Source organism: Polyodon spathula, chromosome 23, assembly GCF_017654505.1.
Source record: "Polyodon spathula isolate WHYD16114869_AA chromosome 23, ASM1765450v1, whole genome shotgun sequence".
Lineage (NCBI taxonomy): Eukaryota > Metazoa > Chordata > Actinopteri > Acipenseriformes > Polyodontidae > Polyodon > Polyodon spathula.
The window spans coordinates 10284617-10308622 of NC_054556.1; the positions used below are offsets into that span (position 1 = coordinate 10284617).

Below are 24006 nucleotides of genomic sequence, written 5' to 3' on the forward strand. Positions count from 1 at the left end.
ATGCATGAAGACCCAGAACTGTTAGTCATACAGTCATACAAGGCAATCCATTAGTGAAGGCAGGCACTAATCTAACATCCCCGATTCAGTGGGAAACCATTAAACAATCCAGCATTTTCCAGTTCAGAAAGATAGAGCTCACCAGCAATAGGGATACTGTGATAAAGGTTAGGGTAAAGTGTCCACATTCTTAGAGAGCCCTGGGCTGCATTAACAAGTTTAGATCAAATAATAAAGCTTCAGCAACATGAAGGTTCAATACTACTTAAATTACTAAACTGGCTGCTTTAATTCCCAAAACCTCAAATCAAGGCAACGCTACAAAAAGAGGAAGCTATACTTACTTGTTACAGATGATTTGTTTTCTTTCCTAGACTGGTTCAACAAGCTACAAGTAAACAGTAGCTTCTACCGGATGTTAAAATAGCTTGTAATTTTTCTCAGTCTTGTTTCATTCCCCTGCTTTTCTCTCTTTGTGCAAATGTTTTCCTTTTAATACCTTAAAAAGATATAAAACCCTTTGTGCAGCCTACTACATTGCAAATTTTCTCATTTTGTATCCAATCTTTTTTTTTCTTTAAATATAAAAACAAACCCAGCCAGGCTGCCTCTTATTGTTTCCTAAAACATATTTAGCATTCTACAGTAGTTACCTAACTACCATAGCATCAAGCTTTCAGCAGCCCACACACTCTTCCTCCCTCTCTGAGTCAAAAGCAGCTTCAGATGTAGAAGGAGATGCCATTGGTCGACAGTGTTGCCACTCATTCTGCAAGCCAACTGTACCCATCCTCTGCATGATAGTTAAGGAGCATGAGGCAGGTCTAGAAAATTTGCATTTTTAAAGCAGTCCTGCAACTTTAAATGCAAAGCTGTATGTGTTTTATAAGAGTCAGGGTTCATTCTAAACCTCACCCCAACCTAATTAGACAACAACTAGTGGCCATCTGTACCAGGAGCAAGCTTTTAACAGATGCCACAATCTGTTGAGCCAAACTAATTGGAACAGGGATACCATAAATTCTACTGATGGATTATGTTGCTGTTAACAGTAATTGGAGACATCCACTGACCACGAAGTGCCACTAATGACTCCCTCATCTAGATCAGAACGCTACATTTTTACCTACATTACTCAATCATACATTATGCAGCAAAACTACCCATATATAGAAAACTACATCAATCAGACACATGGACTGTCAAATGCCTTCAGCAGTGTTGTCAGAGGACCTGTGGATACAAGTATGAAGACATTGAAAAAGACTAGTTGAAATATTTCTCATTGCATTTTAGTTTATTTTAGATGTCTCAATTCAGCACTCTGAGTACTGCATATTTATGGACTAACTTAATGTAAGTGTGACAGCCTGTCAGAGAATGTCTCAGTCTCATTCTCACTCTGTCCCTGTCTATTTTGTACTTGTTTCTTGGGTTCGGGATCTGATTCTGCCTGAAGCAGCGACTTGTCGCTGACCTTGGTCCTGATTCCTAATTGGCTCAATTCTATTCAACAGAAAGGAGCTTCTCCCGAGGAATGCTGTCCACGGTACACAAATAGGGAGGGGCTCTAAAATTACCTCAAAAGCAGGTTTGTTTACTGAAGCTATGGTGTCTTTAGCCTTCGTGACCCTGAGCTGAACCACACAAACATGACTGCCACCACTAAAATATACAACATATCACCATGACCTTCATTCATGTAAAAATGAAAGGCATAAAACTTTCTCCATATCCTCCTCATTCATGTGAATGAAATTTAGCTGTGAATGTGTTGTTTGCTTCACATGAGACCAATATTTGGCACCCTGAAATATTGAACATTCCATAGTCTGAACGAACCCATACCCGAGGGCTCTCTGGTAGACGGTAGCGCTGGCAATTTCAAATGAAAAATGTTACGTATAATGAAGAAAAGGACGAAGGAGTATAAATACTCAGATTCTAATAATCTCAAAACTTAAACTAAATAATGTCCGAACCAAGTTTAATCAGAACAGGATAAATGCTTCTCTAGATATACATATAACTCTGAAAGGTGATTTACAGGCAATTATCAAAACAAGATGTTTACTGCTGAACTGAAAGAGCAGATCTGTTAGCCCAGGTCAGCAAACATGGTACGGTGTGGGCATTTCTCTGGTCTCTATATCAAGACATTTCTATAAATCAAGAAAATAAAAATAAATATCTGGTTATTGTTTTTTTTTTCATAAACAGACATTAACAATTATAAGCTGGATAGCTGACATGGGTTCAAATCCATGTGACCCTGTCCCATATTTAAATAATGATTTGCTTTCATTCAAACCTTGCTGATCAATGCATCCAGCTCACAGCAAGAAAACAAGCCCCATGCTGTCAATTCAATACAGTGTACGCACTTCACAGTCGTTTTAAGAATAAGCAAAATGGCAGACACCGCAAAATGTTATTCAATATTCTTCTCACCTTTAGCAGTTGTGCTCAAGATTTAAACAAAAGTTGCATTTGAAAACGGCAAGATATCTTTGCAATTATTTTACGCCCCTTTCTTCTACTTGAAATGCCCAGATTGGATGCCTGCAACTGAAGATCAACCTCCATTCCAAATTGTTTCTTTTCACATCCCAAACCTAACCAATAAATGTTGTCAGGCTACCAATGGTCGAATCAGCACTCCCTGTAAGCCCCCAGCCAAGATCGGCAACTCTGTGTGAGCAGAACTCAGTGCACACCGGCTTACCCTACACTCCACACAGTACTGCTTTGGCTAGGTAAGACACTTGGGAAACAGCGCATTTTACAGACATTTTACATTTTTATTGTATTCACCATTTAAAAACGTTGCTGGAGCCTTTCAAATCGAGATCACAACAAGGTGAGCTGAACCAACAAACATACATAAAGATAGAGATAAAGCACTATTGGAATACAAGCTGCACTTCTGGCACTGAATGATGGAGATGCCATTGCCTGTATCTCTAATGTCTCTTGACCAGGATCGCGTCTTTAAATGGCCCTGGCTATTAGTTTGTTGATGACTTTACTTTGCTAATCAGACTATTTATAGGAGTCAGTAACAGGTCTACATCAAAATCATTTAAGAAACAAAACAATCTCATCAAAGAATGAAAAAAAAGGTTACACTAATTTAGCGTATTGTTGGTTTGTTACCATTGCGATATGTTTATCCGGCAGGCTCACGTTGTCAAGATTTTTTTGCCAATTAAAAGAGCTTTCCATAATGTGACTCTGAAGAATGTGCTTAAAAGAAGAAAAAAAAGTCATAGAAAGAGATTTAGTTTTAACCAATTATTTTCAGTCTATTGAATTGATGCCATTACTGTACATATAAATACATATAAATGCAATTTAGAAATCGTGTGGCTTTCTAGAAAAGGTTATAATATTATAATTATATATGGTAAGGTATTTTGGCATAAACCCATGACAAGGTAAAGGAGGTTTACTTTCTATTCTGATCAGCAGTGATTCAGTTACACTGGTGGGTCCACTTAGCTGGTGAGCTCCAATGTCTTTACAATTCACAACATCACCACAGTTGCTTAGCAACCTTAAAAATCAGTACAAAGAATGTATGTAAAAATACCGATCCATGGTCTAACAAGCAGGTTTGGAATAGCGAAGCTGCTTGTGAGTTTGCCGAGTCTATCTATGGCATTCTCCATGCAAAATCTAAACAAGCTGTCCCAGTGGACTGCATTATCAAACACCCTCCACCTCCAGTCTTGAAGTAATGTATTCTGAGGGTAAGGAAACCTGGAAAACATGTCAAATGAGATGTAAGGCACATAAAAACAACAGAAAATAAAACAAAAAGTACAAGGTTATTGACATTATTATTTAGGCATTGTAAGATTAAACTGGATTAGAGTGTTCATTGCACAAGAACGCTAATGTAACATGTGAGTTTAGGGACCCCTAATGTGTGACAGTGGAATTAACTCTTTAACTTCCAAACAAGAGATCATTGTCCTCAAGCAACAGATTCTCAGCAATCTACAAGGCCTCCTGCATCTACCACGTCACATTCTGAACAGTTTAATGACAGTACAGCTTGCACTGAAGATGCATTGGTTTTAAAGGGACCAATGTGCAATACCATAAACATACTCCTGATGCACTACAGAAACTGAAAATATACAAGTTAACTGCCTTAATGGGTATTCACTAGTTGACATATGCACAAAATCCTGCAAGGGCAGCAGCAGCAGGGTCATGAAAATGTATTATATGCTATATTTGTATGACAAACTGAACACAGTTATGGCACACTGAAGCTTTCTATGCTAAATAAATAGAAATATATTTGAAAAAAGATTGTGTGATATATATGTAAATTAATGCACAATCTTAGGCTTCTCTTCAAACATGTCTGTGCCTGCTGCAAGTGTGCTATGTCATAGAATACATACAGTAGATATGTATACAAGGTCATAAAGTGACAGTGAAGTAAATTCCCTCCCTTGGCATAAACTGCGATTTCTAATACAGTACAGTGAGGGTGACACAGTGTAATTGTTACAACTGTTTAGTCAGTTAGCACTGTTCTGAGTGTGGGTGGATGTGTGGGTGAGTGAGGGAAAGAGAGGAATCGTGAGGTTTTACTGATTCTTAAAAATCATTGTGACTTAAAAAGGAAGATTTTATACAATCTACATTCAACATACAATTTCAGTTAATTATCCTTTGAATGTGTGTTTTCCAAACAAATTACATTACTGTAACTGCTTATATTATTACTTACCAGGCTTTGTAACTAAGGTGGCAGCTTTTATTTGTGAGTTAATGTAACATTTCAATACAAAACAAAAATCACAGTTACAGAGGGGACAGAAATTACAGCAGCACACCCCTAGTGGTCATTTTCTCAGACCACTCACTTGAGAAATTTCACTCAAAATGTTTGACTCAGTGTTTGAAAAACAAATTTTTTGTTGGAATAGTTAGTAAGTATTGAAAATAGTCATCTAATCAGCAACAGTACAGAATGGCAGAGAACACGCTTAGCATATTATTAAACAGGTAAGAAATTGAATTATATGAAATTGTAAATATGGCTTATATAAATGGTGAGATCTTTACCCAGGATACATTTCCAGTAAGAACTTTGATGTCAAATTGGTGGTTAAAATCAATAGCAATATCACCAATGTCACCAAACAATTATCATTTGTAATATGCTGTTATGAGCTTTTGACCAGGGGCGCCAATTATTATAGATTTAAATTTTTTTACGTCATGCATTATATGCGCTAATCTCGAAAATAAAGCCTTTTATGTTTATTTTTTCATTTAAATACGGCGTTTCTGCTATGCAAATGTTAGATATGATGTTCATAAATAAATCTTTTGAGTTGTATCTGATAGTTTGCGTTTCATTTTCATATCGAAGCTGTTTAAAATGTACCCATCAAAATGACTACCGCTGGCTGTTCTAGTCACATAAACCCGGCGGTTCTAGTGTTAATCAGGATTCAGCTTTGCACCCCCACCTCCCCCAAAGTTTTGCTGAATTGGCACCACTGCTTTTGACCCCAGCTTCCTCACAGATTCAATTACTTTAATAAACTTAAAAGAAAAGAAATGTTTGGCCTGAGGTTCAATATTTATATTCACTGTATTAAAAAAACACAGATCAGTGTTCTGGACCCAAAGCCCTTCACAGCTTATTAAATCAACATACTAAATAATAAGGGTTTGCTTCCATTGTTGGACACCTAGTCTCTACGAGGCTGAAAGGAAAGGCCTCGTTGACCGGAATACCACCAGTATCTTCCAGTGCATCCATTTATTATTCACAGGCATGCAAACACATCAGACCTCATATTCATAACATGGCTTTTGGCTTATTAGTATGACATGTTCGGAGGTTCCTGCTGTGTCTGATATTAAAGCATAATTGTACACTAAACAGCAAAACATTTAGAAAACCAATTTCAATCTGGTATAAAACTGGGTCTTCATGACTCTCAGTCACATTCAGCAGAGCGAATTCAGCAAAATGAATTAATATGATCTACTGCAAAGAAACGCAATACATTTCTAGTAATGTCAACAGCAAGTGCTGCTAAACTTGTTTTGTACTTACACATGCATGCTCTGCCACTAGTGTACAATCAATGGGCCATCACCACAGTTTCATTATATATGATCTCTAACAATAATATTTACCAGTAAATATTATAGTATATAAAACAGTTAGCTGTACAAGTACATTAATACATTAACTATACAGTAAGGGTTCCTTCTTATAATAAGACTGTTGTTGTAATGGCATTTTGGCTGAAACTGCAGCCACAACAAATCTGTGTTATACGGGAACTAGTTCTGCACAATCAAACAGGATATTCTACTAAGAAGGCACTGCCATTCATAGTTACTACAGGCTTTATATATATATATATACACACACATATATATATATATATATATATATATATATATATATATATATATATACACACACACACACACACACACACACACACACATATATATATATATATATATATATATATACACACACACACACACACACATATATATATATATATATATATATATATATATATATATATATATAACATTCTAAATCAATACATTAGGAGCTGTTGTTTATAATTGTGGCCTGCCTGCCAGTCCAATTTACATTTACATTAAGCCTCCCTCTGACTCAAATTACAGGGGGACGACAAGCCTTATTAAACAGAGACAGAGAACAATAATTGCTACACAACTTTAATTTTCACTGCAATTATTTCCATCCCCAGGAGCCATCCAGTGCTAATAAAACCCACATTACAAAGACAGCCAATTTTACAACAGCAGACAGTTTTTTTTTTTATTTTTGCTTCTCTTCCCATTTCACATGCATTAGCCCTCTATGTCTGTTCTCCTATCTTCTAAAATTAACTATGACAGAGAACCTTTGGCAAAAATTCCTGAAACCCATGGCTTTCAAATTAAAGTAGACTTTGCTGTTTACAGTTTGAGATATTTTACATCATTGTACTGTTACAAAAAGAAAAGGAAGGACAGCCTCGGTGGTTTGGTTTTCAACCCAGAGTTTTGGAAGTGAATCTACTTTTAAAATCACAGCAAAGGCAACACAGCCCATAGCTCTCGACTTACGACTTAGCACAAGCAAAAGACAAATAATAATAAAAAAACACTTTATTAAGACACGCAAATGGACAAAAGCTCTCTAGAACCCTGTGACCTAAATAATGGAAGCAGCGATGCAATAATTCATCGAACATTCAATTACTCATCGATATTCCTTTTGTTCTGCAAGCCTCTATTATCAACCATTGGTTGATGAATTGCCCTGGTTACAAGGCTAGCTACCCAGTAACACATACTTTAAACGCTTTTTTGTTTGTAATTGCTTTGTAAGGAGAAATCCAATGAAAAAAATCAGTTGACTTGTTGCTACTTAATCATATATTCTTATATAATGAAAGTATTATGTCTAATAATATGCACATGTGTAGTGATGGCTTTCTGCATGAGGTATTAATTATGTTATTAATTATACATATTGTTATTAATTACACAAGTTTTACATTGTGTATTTTATAATTAAGTTGTTTTTAATCATGTTTAAATTGTGTGTGAACATGTTTTTATAGTCATTTTAATGTGCTTACTAATTCAGTTGCTTTAATATGCTTTTATATTAAATTTCTATACAGTATTGTGTAAATTTAGAGTTCTTTCATTTTCCATCTGCAAAACCAGCTACGTTCAGTTTTACATCGCCTAATACGACACAGTCACAGATGGACGTCTGAGCTAAACGTCAAAAGGCAAGAGATTAGCACAGATAGTGCGAGATAGGGGAGGGGAACTGAAAGACAACTTGGATGCGCCCTGCTAGGTACAACGTGGTATGCAACCCCCCCTCCCCTATCAGTTATGTCTTTTCATCTCTTTTGAATTGACTCCATGGATATCCATGCTTTCTGATAGAAACATATCCACTGAGCTGTACTGGGGCCTTGTCCAAAGCCAGTTTAAATCTCATGCTTACATGATTGTATTGGAGGTATGCCTTTCTTGTATATAAAAGGGTTTTTGAATCAAAAACCATTTGTTAGCTCAATTTTTTCAATATACATACACTATAATTCTCAAGGCATTGATTATTGTCAAATATTGCAATAGGAATTGTTTGCTAATTGCACCTCGACTAGAAATAAATATTACTTGTTTTCTTGAACTATTTAGTTGAATATGGAAACTACAGATGCCTGCTCTATGAATATTAGAACAAAAAAAAACTGCCTGAAATTCATTTGGTGGCAAATATTACCATGTTTGTATCTGTTTATATAACATAATTTATAAATGACTATGGAAAAGCTATCGGAAACAAATGCATATACAATGTCTGAAATAAATCACATTCAATGTGCAAAAGATTTTGTCTGAAATAAATCATGCTCAACTGTACAGATTTTGTTCTCTTCATTCTTAAATAGGTAATTTGATCAGGATATCCAGATTTATTTAGTTGTACTGTTGTATGGTACAAACATACTTTTGTTTACCAGCTAATTCAAAATGAAAGAATATTTTGAGCATGAAAAACCCACATTTGTCCAAGCACTGTTTATCAAGCCTGCTCTCTTTCCTCACATGCAGGAGAGATTACAACCCTAAGAACATCCTTGCTATTGCAAGCCAAGCTGACAAAATTAACAGATTCATTTCCAATGACTGACCAATTTAGGGCTGCATTTAAGCAAGTTTGGGTCTGCCATTCAGCTAGCTCCTAAAACAGTTCTCGGGAGCTTAACCATGAGCGCTGATTCTAACCCTGTAATAAAGGTTGGAGTTCACTCTCTATATAAAAGTAGCTATAGCAAAAACACAGTTTTTCAGGCTCTATCAGAGCCTTAGTAAATCGAAATGCAGGTCCAGATCAGTCACACCTATGGCTGGTTTTACAGACCCTGGTTTGCACTAATCTTGGCCGACTTTACCTTAAAATTAAGGAAATGCCTCAGCCCCAGTATGGCTATTTAAATCCCCAAATCCTCAGGGGCCTTGTTATCAAAACAGTCAATACCTGCCTCACACCAGCAGGGCAGAAATGACTATGGGTTCAGTGTTATCCCTGTGACAGCGCGTTGCTTCAGGGATGTGTCACTATAAATAGAGGACAGCTTGGAGCCCCTGACACAGTTCCCTTTTGTTTAATCAGTCAGAAAAACTTGCCAGTTAGATGCATCTAATATAGAATACCAAGGCATGGGGGAGGGAGTTAAAAAAACATGTATTTATTCATTACAGAGGAAAAGCCAAAACGCTCTTCTGTACAGAAAGGAAGACTGGTACTTTTCTTTTGCTAATTGAACAGCTGGATGTCACAAGGAAATAAGATTACTTTCAACATTAGGGAAACACTGTCAACTGTGCAAAATAAAATAAAAGAGATGAAGTGTTGGAATCCCCCGGTCTATCAACATCACACCTCTGCCATTAGATGTCATTAGATGTTATATTATCAGCCTGTGAACTGTCATGTTGCCTAACTTTCTTAACAGCTATGCTTCATTAGGAACTGTTAAGAAATAAAATAGGCACAATTTTACACAAAGGATCTGAACCATGTGACAAACCACTGTGGAATGACAAACATCCCGGTAGCAAACAATCAACGGTATAAATGCAGTCAAAAGTGACTGGGGAAAGAAAGCAGAAGACAGCGCAACATGCTATACCTATGTGTCAAATACATGGACAGACTAATCGGTGCATATTTTTTGAATAAGGATATTAATCATGATTAAACTTAAAGCTATGGCGCTTAACAATCATTTTATATTTTTTTCACTAAAATTCATAATTTATCATAAAACGCCTATAGTGCTCATGCTTCAAAAGCAGCTCATGAGATAATCCCAACAACCTTCAGAAATACACAGCTGTATGCAAAGGTTTAGGAACATTCCACTATTTAAAAAAAAAAGAAATGGTATTAATGCTTCTGACACCACCCTAATTGATGAACCTGTGTGTTTACAAACCAAGACCAGGTCAATCTGAGGGGTGAGGGGGTTCTGGAAAAACATACCACAGGATTTATTCTAAACCAATACAAAGCTGAATGCATGCTGCAAAGCAACCTAAATGAGTTACAGAAAATAATATATGTTAAATAATTACTGCATTTGATGCTTCAGAAAGCATTTCTTATACAACACATTTATTTTAAAGCACAAAATTAGCCCTGGAAATACATCCAAGTTTCCAGAGACTGGCTAACAGGTGTGCTTACTGGAGACCTGCACACTCGACTGAGCCCTGGCTGAGATGAGACAGACCCCTGCGCTCCACACAGACAGGTGATTGCCTCACTGCAGGCTGGCCAATGTGGATTCAGCTTCAGTGCCCTTCCTCCAGGCACTCAAACAACAGTTGTCTTCAAGGTGCTCACACGGAAGTAAATGCCTGTGACAACTTATCACTTTCATTCTCCTCAATGCTTCCCAGGCACCAATGTTGTTTATTTTAAACCCCCTTAATTGAAAGCATTCTGTAACCGGAATAGAAAAAAAAAGAGTTTCTCTCGCACTCTGATGTGTCAGCCCGACAGTTTCTCTTTCACATCTCCAACAGGAGAGCTTCCTGAGTGAGGGTTTCTAGTTTAAGCCATAACCTTTAACTCCCGCAAATGGGAAGTAAGAAAATAGTGACAGGCTCTATAGCAATACTTCTATTTAAAGATGTAGTGAATGCCGTGAATGAGGAACAATCAAAAACAAAAGCAGTGGAAAGATTCAATTTACTCTGTCCCACTGCTACAAAACAGTAAAAAGAAAAAAAACAAAACCATCATTAGCCCCCTCCCCCTCCCCCGTTCTAATTTACTGCTATATAACACGAGTAGTATTTCAAACCAGCTTTCAACTCAGTCCAGGCGTGAGATGAAAACACAGTGGAAGATGAAAAGCATTCATTCCCAAACAGGTTCGAGCTAACGTCTATTAGCAAAACTAAAGAAACTGTCTTGGGTGTTTATTAGTTAGGACACTGTCCCTCAAACAAAACTGGCAAACTTCTTTCCCTAATGGAATGGAAGAACAATTAAACTCGGATGCACAGTCAGCTCTTAAAAAATATCTCTGACTAGATGTTATTCTATCATTAAAATGGACACGCTATGCAAGTCATTTCTTATCTGTTCGATATCATATTATGCGTGTTCTGTATGATTTTGCTTTGATCGTTAGAAGCTCTGCTTACACTTTAATTATTCCAGAGAAAATTGTTTCTGAAAAGACTTTTCAAGGCTAGTTTTGGGTAAATGAAGAGAGAAAGTATATCAGTGTTGCACAGGCACAGACTAATGCCCTACTTGTAGACGATATGAAGTATCCTTGCCACAATTACTTTAAATGTACGATGTGTCACATAAAAGATAATTATTATGAAAGCAGTGAGGCCAATGCTGTATTTATCTATTCTTTCAACTGAAGTTTATCTTGCAGGCTGAAAATCACGTAACAAACACCTAGCTTGTTTTGTTTTAATGGTCAAATTGAAGAACCGTCACAGTAATTTTCTTTGTAATGAAAGATGTATGGATTTTAAGTAGGATAACAAAAGGAGAATGGGAAACTGAACTTTTTTTGTAATTTTCATCAGCAGGTATGGTTACGTTTCCCTTTACACATCCTTATGATTATATACATATATATATATAATATAATTATATCTATAGATAGATATATAGATATATATATATATATATATATATCACACACACACTTGAAATATAATTTTAATATTTGTATTAAAATTATGTAAGCAATTGTAAAACATTCGTTTCTTTGATGTTATAGTAGAGTTTTCATAGTCTACCGGGTATTATCATCATAGTAGTACAATATTTCAAGTTCGATTTCAAAATGTAACATTATTCAGCTGGTTTCATTCAACTTTATGAAGCAAAATTAGTTTAATATGGTGATGCAAAACTTTTGTCCGTGCCCCTAGTTAAAAACAATTCTAATACATATTCTATAACTGGAAGACGATTCAACAAAACTGCTACATTTTATGTAATGTAGTGGTAGCATTTTTGGTAAACAACGCTTCTTAATTTAAAGACACATTTTATTGACGAGGCTAATCTAAGTTAACCAGGTTCTAATTCCCACATGCTCACTATCGGGTACAATGCACTGATACAGTACTTACAGCCATGCTTGTACAGTATGGGCTGCCTTGACCATCAGGGTCTCATCTTCAGGGTTGAAACTAATTAGGCACTCCCATATGGAAACAGTCTTCTAGTTTATATACTTTGTTTAGTTATTGTTTAACATAGCAGCGGGCTAATTTCCAACTATATAATATCTTCAAAGGAAAACACATGACGCTGCCCATTCAAAAGTAAATGCATAGCAAATTGTAATAAAGCATTGAAAAGTCCAGAGGGGTATGGTAAGGTTGATTAAAAAAAACATGGCAAACCATGGCAAGCTATAGTAAGTGCGTAGTACAACCACAGGCAAAGCATGGGAAAGCTGCAGATTTACTGTGGTAAACTTTTATAAGAGTGAGTATACACAGAAGTGACATATCCTTTAGCGAACTTCACTGTACATCCATATTCAGTACTTTTAGCCATTATTATTGTTATTATTGTTATTATTATTATTATTATTATTTGTTGCCCCCAAAACAACTTTAAAAGATGCTGCTTTGACACAAAATAGTAAATAATGTATAACCCACCTGCAGATATTAAAAATATTATTAGGGTATAAACGTCACATTAGTGGTGTAAGTACTATAAAACAGTAGTTTTCTGTTTTTAGAGTAGGACTAGAACCTCACAACAAATGACCATGCACAGGAAGCTATCTAGCCATTACAAACACTGTCGTGCCAAGCAGCAGATGCTGGAGCCGTATTAGCTGCTCGCCTAACTCCTCTAAACACTCACTCATCCTTGTGGTTGAGAATGGAGAATAAAAACCATGGAAATGAACAGGAAGATAACTTAGGTCACTTACAGTCTGTTGCTCAGGCCACTCTAACCTGGATCAATGTTTAATTCCATGTTTCCAGAACCAACACCGGATCAACTGTTTATTCCGTATGCTTGATTTATTTGTGTTCCTCAGAACGCATGACATGTGTCAGTAAACAAAGCTACTTGCAGGGCAAACAAAACAAACAAAATTAAAAAAATGTAGATGCTAGCAAGGAGACATGCGCTCTAAGGGTTAAGACCTTCAAAACTAAACAAATAGAACAGCTGAGGCCTGCTGTACCAGAAAGTTGCTGGTGCGCAAAGGCATCAGAAAGGAAAGGGGCAGGTTAACTTGGAATGTTTCTCAATGTTTTTATGAACAATGGTTTCTATTTCTACCTGCTATTTGCTAGTGCAGTAGTTTTTTTTAGAAATGTAGTTCACTGAATCATTCTTATCTTTTGGACATGGGAGAAAATGTTAAACATCTTCAATATAGATTGTTCTCAGCCCCTTAAACATAATTAAAGGACTCTAAAAATGGCTAAACTCAGTATCACATTTTAAATGGAAAGCTATAAATTCCCATCAGGTTCTAGCTTTTTTTTTTTATTATTATTTTTTTTTTAATCTTTTTTAATTAATATACGGTATAACATTTTTACAAGAAATGAGCCAATTTGCCCTTGTGATCATTTTCATTTAGGGAAGCTATGGTGTGGTTTGTATTTGATTTGTAGTACTGTGAAGCACAATTTAGTGGTGCAATAAAAATCAAATAATGTGAATCCAACGCTGCTTCAGTTATGTAAATCAGCCCAAAGTGCCCCAGGCAAGTATACTCAGTCTTCTTATAAAGAACTGAAGCATGATATACTTTAACTGGTACATGTATATAGACACTGCCTGTGAAAATTAGTACTTACTGTAGAACTATACCACTTACAGCTGTGGCCAAAAGTTTTGTATCTACCTAAATAATGAACTAATTTTGCTTCATAAAATCGAATGAAACCTGCTAAATATTTTTCTATATTCTTTCCATATACAAAAAAGTTACAATTGAATTATGTGACATTTCATTTTTAATTTTTTTTATTTTGTAGTCACCAATTATTTTTGTATTATTTTCTACCAATTTAGAATATCCAATTATTATTTCAGCTCGGCTCACTGCTACCGCCCCTGCGCTGATTTGGGAGTGGTGAAGACGAACATGCACCGTCCTCTGAAGTGTGTGCTGTCAGCCAGCCGCTTCTTTTCACACTGCAGACTCACCATGCAGCCACCTCTGTGCTACAGCGTTGGAGGACAACGCAGCTCTGGGCAGCTTACAGGCAAGCCTGCAGGTACCCGGCCAGACTACAGGGGTCGCTGGTGCACAATGAGCCGAGGACACCCTGGCCAACCAAAACCCTCCCTCCCCACAGGCGGCGGTCGGCCAATCGTGTGCCGCCCCCTGGGAACTCCCATCCACGGTTGGCCTTTACTGGATGTACTGTACCACTCAGGAGCCCTGACATTTCAAAATCTAACATGAAATACTGTATTTCTATTACCGCTTCCGGTAGACTTTTGCAATATCATTTTGTAGTTTATTTTATTACATGACATTAAATAAAATATCTAAATTATGTTCACATAGGCTCAGCTCTAAAATTCTAGGTGATGCAAAACTTTGAACATAGCTGTACATTTGACCATATTAACACATTTTATTATGAATAAATCAATTCCCTCTGAGGCAATCACACTATAAAGGGCCATTCATTGATTTGGGAAAAAGGTTCCTTTACATGGATTTTTAACACATATTCATGCTATATGTTTTCAGAACATTCTGTTCTACAGTATACTCTGCTATTGATTGCAAAAAAATCAGCAAACGCCCACTAGCAAGAACAGCACACAATGCAATACAGGGTCACAAGTTTAAGGGCAATACTATTTAAATAATTGTAATAGACCCCATGATCTCAAAGTGTGATTATAAACACAGAATCACTGAGCTAGTTGTTATTGGTGTTGGTGTTCTGGAAAGGAGACAGAACATGGTTTGAAATAAATGACCATCCAGATTTCCATCCATGTGAAAAAGAAACATAACAAATCACACTCATCGAGGAAAGTGGTTCCCAAGTATCACCCTCGGGATGTGTCCATAGAGTTTCTTTAATTCTCTCTGTACATATACATATAAAAAAAGAATACATAAATAGAACCAATATCTATGACACAAGCTCACTAGGAAAGTATACATGTGGTTGAAAGTGCAGTATTATTACTGCACTCTCCTTAAATCATATTGCATAGTGACACAAATTCAAGGAGGAGTATTATTTTCCAAGAAAAAAGCCAACGTGTGACTTTCTTCTACTATGCTTCTACATGATACCTGACAATCAGGTACTATGACTTGCAGGATCTATGGATTGTTTTTCATATAGTATTTGTTTATTGTTGTTTTGTTTTCCGTTTATGTTACTGCATTTTCCAGATTCCAGTAACAGGTACAGTGATATTTATACACATTCTGATTTCTGCCGTGATAATAGCCATGACAGTATAACACTGTTTAATATTAAGTCTAAATTGATACAGAACATGTGCAGTTTTTACAAAGAAATGCATTACTTATCTTTGTTGTCTGAGGTGCTAAACGATCCAGTGAATGAAATAGATACCACTTATATTACAATGGGGCGATTAATGATCCTAAACATCATGTGAATAGAAGTAGGAAAACAACAACACCACTTAAATCAAGATCTTGCAGGGAAACAGAACAGCACAGGAGGCAGAAATGGGAAGTTTGGTCCAAACCTCACAGTGTCCCATATGGTTTTGAGATGACTTTACACAGTGATTGATACCATAAAAAGAGATTGAAACAGGTTATCATGGGTACAGACTAACTGCTGTCTGCTGTTCCTTACCCTGACAACTTTATAGAACCAACCAAACTCAATGCACTGCATACTCACGGAATCTAGGCCACTATATATTAATTCATTACATGAACATGTATTGATGTGCTAAAAAGGAATGCAGCAAACAGAAAAATTGAAAATATGTTCCAGTTCCTGTTTACACATACCCTGTTTTCAGTATGTGTCTCTGAGATACACACAAAGAAAGGGTACTTGGGGATGTTAATATTGCTGTTTAAAGTTGAATTTCAACAATCCAACTCAATCATTTTCAAGCAGCTTTTTGGGGTTGGAAGGTTGACTATTTAGCAAGCTTGTAAACAGAGGTATTATACTAACCTTTGTGTATTTCAGTGTGTGTGTACAGAACAGACTACTTAACATTATCAACTGTACAAGATAAATATTGTGGCACTTTAGCCATTTAGCGACGGAGGTGGGAGCGGAGTGTAGTCTCCTGGCGACAGAGGTGGGAGTGGCGTGTAGTCTCCTGGCGACGGAGGTGGGAACAGCGTGTAGTCTCCATCAGCGGAGGTGGGAGCGGCATGTAGTCTCCTGGTGGCGGAGGTGGGAGCGGTGTGTAGTCTACCCTTATTACAGGGGACTTGTGCGGCTCTCCCTCACTGGCAGGGGACTGGTGCGGCTCTACCTCACGGGCAGGAAAAGGTGATGGAGGCAGAAGAAGCTGCTACCTGGGCTGCTGTTCTGTTTATAGCTGCCTCCAGGTAGCAGAGGACCAACTCCACACCTTCCTCCAGAGAGTCTGGGGTGTGTTCCCTCTAATACATCTCCCATCGCTCCCTGTCCATCAGCCACAGAACTCCGATGGCTATGGGCATGGACTGGGCCTCCAGCCCAGCATTGTCCTGGATCCAGTCCCTCAGCCTGAAGGTGTCTTCTGCCATTGCCCTTCAATACAGATTTTTTCTCTTCAGTACTCCTCCTGGCCTGAGTTTTGGAGGTGCTGTTGTCCCGGTTCTGACACAACATGTGACAAAGACGGTTGTAGTGGGGACGTCAGACCAGAAGAAACACACAGTACTGCGAGAGGAAATGATAAATGGATGTGCTGCTGCACAGTTTATTATTATAAAATAAAACAGGACAAAAACAGGACACAGCACTGGTTGCCAAAACAAAAAGACAAACAAAAACGAACTACACAGACAAACACGGTGAGCTGAATTTATGATTTACTTTACGTTATTATTTTATTATTACCTCCGTCTCCAATCTCATTCTCTACTCACCGAACACACAACCCTGAGTGAGTGAAAACATGCTGCTTTTATGCAGCTGTACCAAGACTCAATTGCTAATCAATCATTCAATTGGAGTCGCGGTACAACTGCATGTGAATTAATAAAGTGCAATTCCCCGTGCTCACATATTACATTTTACCTGCACGTGAAGTGCTGTGCAATCCTTGTGCCTAAATACAAATATACATTTTAAACACTCATGTTACACCGACCCGTTTATATCCCGTGTACCAGTGACTATACACCAACATTAACACACAACACAAAATACACACAGAGGCGGGCACTTTGCCACACCATGACAGCAAGCCATGCAGCAACTAGGTATCAAATGATACAGAAGAAAAGCCAACTTACAACACAAAAAAGCAGATTTTTTTTTTTCTCTCTCTCTTTATTCCACAGGTCAAGTGTCATTGCAGGAAAATTTGGCTTCTGTGATGCTGTATACATGGGCAAAGTTTTAAAAGGTCATGCAGAGAAGTCGCGCCCCTCTAAACCCCAAGTGTTTTGGGATTTTCAGTGTAAGCAGATCTAGGGTTTCGGTCAGCTGGGGTTGGTTGGTGGGTTAAAACAAGGATTTAGCATTGCAACCTAGTCCAGTGGTCTTGCTAGGTGAACCAAGTTAGTAAATGAAATATTGTTGGGTTTCAGGGAGACATTATAATCACCTTTACTCCCCAAACATTTAAAATGTATCAAACTTTCTATGACTCCTGCCTCAAAGCACTCCTTCAGCGGACCTGTACAGTAGGTCTCAAATGTTTCAAAATTGTAGACTGGTTAAAATGGCAGCAAACTTGACATAAGAACAAATGCACTGTCCACCTGGAGAGAAGAGAAGGTCTCACTGGACACAAGTTCCAAGCCCTCTGAGTGCCCTACATGAAAGCTACCATGGCCATAGTTATTTTTACAAGACTGTTTATTCAGGAAAACTTGGCCTCTGTAGACATACAGTATAACATGAAAATCAATTATGAAGATATTGGTATTTCCAATAGCACTGATTCCTGTACAGAGCTTGGCTATGAAGAAATGAATCAAAAGGTGTACAGCTTACTCATAACTAATATCTGGATGGCTGTATGCACCCTTGGCCCGGTACTCACCACATACAGCTGCTTCCACAGAAAGGCCCATTCCTGCAGAGTGGATGTCACCTCAGTCACAATCGAGTCTTCCAGCAGGGCCACTGTCTCATACTGCCTGGAATGAGACAAAAGGAACAACAAGCTTATCACTTCAGCAACACTTGGGCACTTACAATAAGTTTACAATTGGATTATCATCCTTTTAGTATTTGGAACAGTTCCAGATGCATTTGTTACAAATTAATTGCCTGATTGTTAAGAACAGGCCTCCAATACATTAATGTCATTTTCTGTTTATAATGTGCACCACTGGTGTAGTGACGAGAGCACGTTTTGATCTGTTTGACCCAACTCCAATAAATATCATAATGGTCAACTCTGCTTTTGTCAATTTCGGATGCAACAAGGTATTTTAAAAACATACACATACAAAATAAATGTCACTGACTAATTAATATGCCCAAGGAATCTGTAAATAATAATAATCATTTACAAACAGTACTTCGCTGACGAATAATTCAAATGTTGTCTCTGCATTAACAGGATTAAATATTTATTTAACTGCACTTTGTCAAGATTTGTTTACCTTCATTTACCTAGGACAATCTTTCTAGTCTACTGTTATCTCATCTGTAATCACTCTGCCTCCTATCTCATTACTGTTCTCCATCTTAGTTTTATCTTTCTATTCTTCAATATTTAAATTCAGCGTCCCTTTAAATCCCTCCATTAAATACATAGATTGTATCAGGTCTTATGTTTTGTAAATCTTAGAGATGTCCTAGTTTTTCTGTGTTCTCTTCATCCAAAGCAGGCGTTCTTTCATTGTACACCACAGGGAGTGGTCAGAGAGTAGACGAGAAACCACGGAGACCACACTTACACCAATTCTATGTATAAATCTGTAAGACTATCACATTAACACTTTAATGGGAAAAATGTCTCATCCATGGCAGATGTCATCGGCTGGTTTGACAAAACTCTGGTTTGCACTAATCTGGGACTTCCCAATGTACCTTTAGGTAATGTCATCCCAGGTTAGTGAAACCAGCCTCAAAACTTCAATTCATGTTAGAGTTATAAGACCTAAAGCTATGGCCAAACGTTTTGCATCACCTAGAATTTTAGGATTGAAACACAATTAAATCTAACATCATTTAGACCATTTGTTTAACATTATGTAATCATATTGCAAAAGTCTACCGGAAGCCATAATAGTAGTACAGCAACTCATGTCACATTAAGTCAAGCATATGGAAAACTCTGAAGCTGTATGTAACAATATGTTAACGTAACATAATTCAGCAGGTTTCATTTGACTTTATTAAGTCAAAATTAGTTAATTCTACAGTGTGATGCAAAACTTTTGGCCACAGCTTTACATTCATGCCATATAATAGATTATCACAACAGATATCAATGCAATTTCCATAAAACAAGATTTAGTTTAAATTGCTCATCCACAATCTAAATGTTATTGGAAGATATTCTACATACTGTGAATGTAGGTCATTAAGACCATGTAAAGTTTAATGAAACCTGGGACTGAGGGACCTTGTGTTTATGAACGCCCAGAGAAAGTTTCATTACAATTGCATGAGCAAGTCCACTGGATTGTCATTGCTAAAACAGATTATTTCAATCAGTGTGCCACTGATTGAAATATCAGGCACACACTGGTTAGAATTAGAATGCTAATGCTTTAATATGAATGCACACGGGAGGCTAGTCTGCTCTTATGTATCAAAGGAAATGTAATGTCAGGCTACAATGCAAGAGCTGCAAACACAGGCAGCCGTTGAGTGCTGTGGACATTTCCAGACATTCCTGAAAAAAGTCCTGGTAAATTTCGACATAATTGGATAAGCATTTCACTAGATTTATAATCAGAATCTCTTAATAACTGTGATAAATAATCTCATTAATGCAGACTTGTACTGTAGGTGTGGCATACTGGGTGAACGAATGTACATAATATCTCGATTTCCAACTATGGGAATTACCAGAGACTATGGACTAATTATCTCAACGTGGTTTGTCATATTTCCTACTCCTTGTTCTATTCTAAGTACCAATTTAACTTTAGATTCTCCTTAAGGTTGTATAGCGATATTACATTGAAAGATTGAGGACCAGATTTAAAGCCCTGAACATATAAATCAGAATTATTCCTTGAACAGTGTCTCAAACTGTAATACTGCTATCAGGAGTTTTAACACCTCATAGAGGGCTGAAAGGTTTAACTGAATGACCATGGAGGAGCATGGAGTTATGCTTAGCCTGTAATCCCAGCAGAGTTACATCATAGTGACTCTCAGAAAAGCAGCTGTGACACAATCATATTGTCAACCAACAAGATGCATTGAGGTAGTATTTTTTATTTTTTTAATCCATCAAAAAAACTGTTCTTATTCCATTTCTTTTACCTTGCCTTCTCTGATTACTGGCTATGGACACACCAGATTCCACTGATCTTTGCCAAATGGCCCAGAAGCAATATACTTTATCTTAGCCAAGAGTCTGTAGTGGTAGTATGCAGTGCCCAAGTACTGATCTGTATGGTATTGGCATGGATGCATGTGGAGCTACTCCAGATCTGTCTGGTTTGTCCACATTACTGGAAGAGAATAAAGAACTTCAGAGACCACTGGTAATATTGTAAGTGAAGACCTAAAATGTATCCAGATTTTATATTATTAATTTTCTGCATTGCAAATAAAATACACCCACATTTGTACTGATTATAATCCCATTTTGTGTTCTGGTGACGCTGATAAACCAATCTGGCTTTAGTCTTGGGGTTTATCATGTTGCAGGAACCCCTCAATAGAATTGCAGTGTACTATTATTAAAAGGGTTAGGAACAGTACACCAGTATTCTGTATCATCAGATTTCTAGCAGAGGTGCACAATACCCTGTTGTAATCAAAGAAACTATCTTGTGCAATCATAATTTTTACCAAAACAGCATCTGCTCCAGTTTCAATTCTGTTAATTTCTCGGAACTAATCTCTTATTTAAATGTCCCAGTCTTTGCGGGAGAACTTCAATTCCCTGTGATTTTCCATCAACAGTACCTACTGTTTGATTCAGTAAACTTCCTCACTTGAGCAAGCCTGAACTCCTGGGCCTATATTTATCATCTGTGCATGATTAAATAACTTGATTTGTTCGTACACAAAATTTAGAAGTCGCACGCATAATTAAATCCAGTTTTATTAATCTTGTGTAAGGCACTCTGTGACTTGAAGACCCTGTCGCTGATTCTTGAGTGCATGTGTGCCTTTATGGAAGCAGATGTGACGTGCAAAAGGAGATGCGTTGCTAAGCAACGAATTGAGCCGGTAGACTCGCCTGGTGCTGAATTGATAGGGAGGTCCTAAAAGTGTCTGAGTCACAGCTTGAGGCTACTGCACGGCCACAGCCATACAAACGGGTGCTGAGTGAAAGCTTGCTGTGTTGACATCGAGGAGGACAGCATCCACTCTGTGGGGAGTAGCACACGAAACACTTCCACTGCAAGATGGTGCTCGTGAAGGCATTGCCAAGCTAAGGTTGTTTGAAAAGGCCGTTTGAAGAAGCCGGAGTCGCGGTGAGGATGCCGGGACTCCATTGGCCCAGAAGTAGGTCAGTTTAGGGGATCCTAAAGAGAATAAAGAGGGTTTGTGTAGTGTCGTAGGTTTCTGGAGCGGGACGTTCCTTTTAGTGGGACAGGCGCTCGCCTTGTGTGACACTTTTTTTTAGCTTTGTTTTGTTTCCTTTACTAAATCTGACAATAGGGCTACCATTGCTGGTACCCTAGTGGCAGTATCTGTGTTTTTATTAAATCTGCGCGCCTGTGCATTGTGTCAACACCCAATGCTTTGTGTCTGCCTCAGTATTATTCAGTGACGACTCACACATGTAAAGAATCCCCATTACACACTCGTATGCACGTTTCTAAGTAACAGGTGATAATAAATCTCAGTGTCACTAAAGTTATTCACACATGGACATCTACATTTAAATCCATATATGGTACATGTAGCCATATAAAAGCAATGCATTAAAACATGCATGTTTTTGAACTGTGATATTTTGTAACAGTGGATATGGGAGCCTACTGATAAGTAAATAAACAAATAAATAAATACTAACAATAACAATAATAATAATGGCAACATTGTAACAAGGCAATGATCGTAAAGTCTGCGCTCATAAATAACACACTTTCTGTCTGAATATGCGTACGCACAGTTTAGAAGGGAATAACTGCACATGCATGCTTGATAAATATAGACCATGATGCATGGCTGCAGGATAATGCAAGAGTTACCCACAAGAGGAAACAATTTAAACCAAATGTACTACAGTTATGTCCCACTAGGGCATTCAATGTTTTAGCAGGAGGTATTTGCATTGAATGATATTACATTTGCAAGCTGCACTGGATAACACAACAATGTGTTTCATTTTGGAATTATTCTTTTGAATTTCCAATACCATCTGTTGACAATGTATAACAACCAGCATTGTATTTAAAGACCCCACAGGATTACCAGTGAGGCAAACTTGCATAAAAATTCAGAAACCAACACCTCAGCATACATTTCTAGAATCTATGTTATTATGTTTCATAGGTGCCACATAATTGTACTCCTACCAATAACTACTTCTTCTTCATGTTGTAATACAGTAGGACAGTGATCAATAATATACCTTATGACTTTAATGTGTGTACATTGAGAAAGGCACCAAGTAAAATACAAGTTGAAAATAATTACCACTGGGCTATTTAGCAACAGCACTGCAATGCAGGACTGATGAATGAACATGGACTGTATGAACAGAAAAGAGCTTGAATCCCCACGTTGGGCTTTGAGCACTGCCTGTGTCACCTACAGCCATGCTGAAAAACACCAACAGAGCCAACTGCTATCTACTACTTTACTAGATTTAGATGACTGGGTTCCTTTGTACTGCAATGTTCCATAATCCGTTATTATTGGCCTGTTTTTGTTTTCAAAACTCAGCCACCATGTAATTAACATTCCAGACTCTGGTCCAGGACCTCTGATCTTCACTCAGTGGGAACAGGCTGGACGTCCCTCAGATGGGCTTCAATTTACTAGATAATTCTTAAATGCTAGTAAATGATTATTATGTGTTACACATTAGTAACGATGGTCTGTTTTGAGCTAGTTGTGAATTTTGTTCTCATGAAAGGTGAGGGACAATGGCAAGGGCTACACAGACAAACATAGTGCCAGCAGACATCAAAAGGAATTTCTCCTTGGATCATGTGACCTGCTGGTAGTGATGGCAGTAGTGATGGTAGTGATTTTCAGTCTTTGCTTCCCTTCGCCTATTTTGTTTATTATTCGAATTACATTTCTATACCTTACCTAACTTATCCTTATTCAACTTCTGAAACGTCGTGCAATGCCAGATAATCAGAAGAAAAGGTCCTCAGCCCAGCTCTCATCACCAAGTATGGGTGAAAAATGTAAGTTGGACTCTGACACGGCCGCCATTGTAGAGGCCTGCATGGAAAAGAATCGGCACTATTTTGAGCATCACTTTACTCGATTTGAAGAAATGGGGCAGAACACTGAATCCAAACTGACCTCCGTAGAAAGAGTTTTCGGCCTTCTCTCTTGATTTCAAGACTTTTAAAAAGGAACTACCTGCCGTCAGTACTTTGGTGGCTGACAACACAAAAGCTGCAAACCTACAAATCCAGG

At 37.6% G+C, this 24006-nt stretch overlaps 1 protein-coding gene across 7 annotated transcripts in view; it reads right to left on the reverse strand.

Moving 5' to 3' along the window:
- Positions 1-24006, reverse strand: part of LOC121298236 (dedicator of cytokinesis protein 3-like) — a 189508-nt gene that overhangs the window by 94047 nt on the left and 71455 nt on the right. For all 7 annotated transcript variants that reach the window (XM_041225226.1, XM_041225231.1, XM_041225230.1 and 4 more), the window contains one exon: positions 18302-18398. In XM_041225226.1, coding sequence (XP_041081160.1) covers positions 18302-18398 — 97 coding nt within the window. The remainder of the gene's footprint in view (positions 1-18301; positions 18399-24006) is intronic.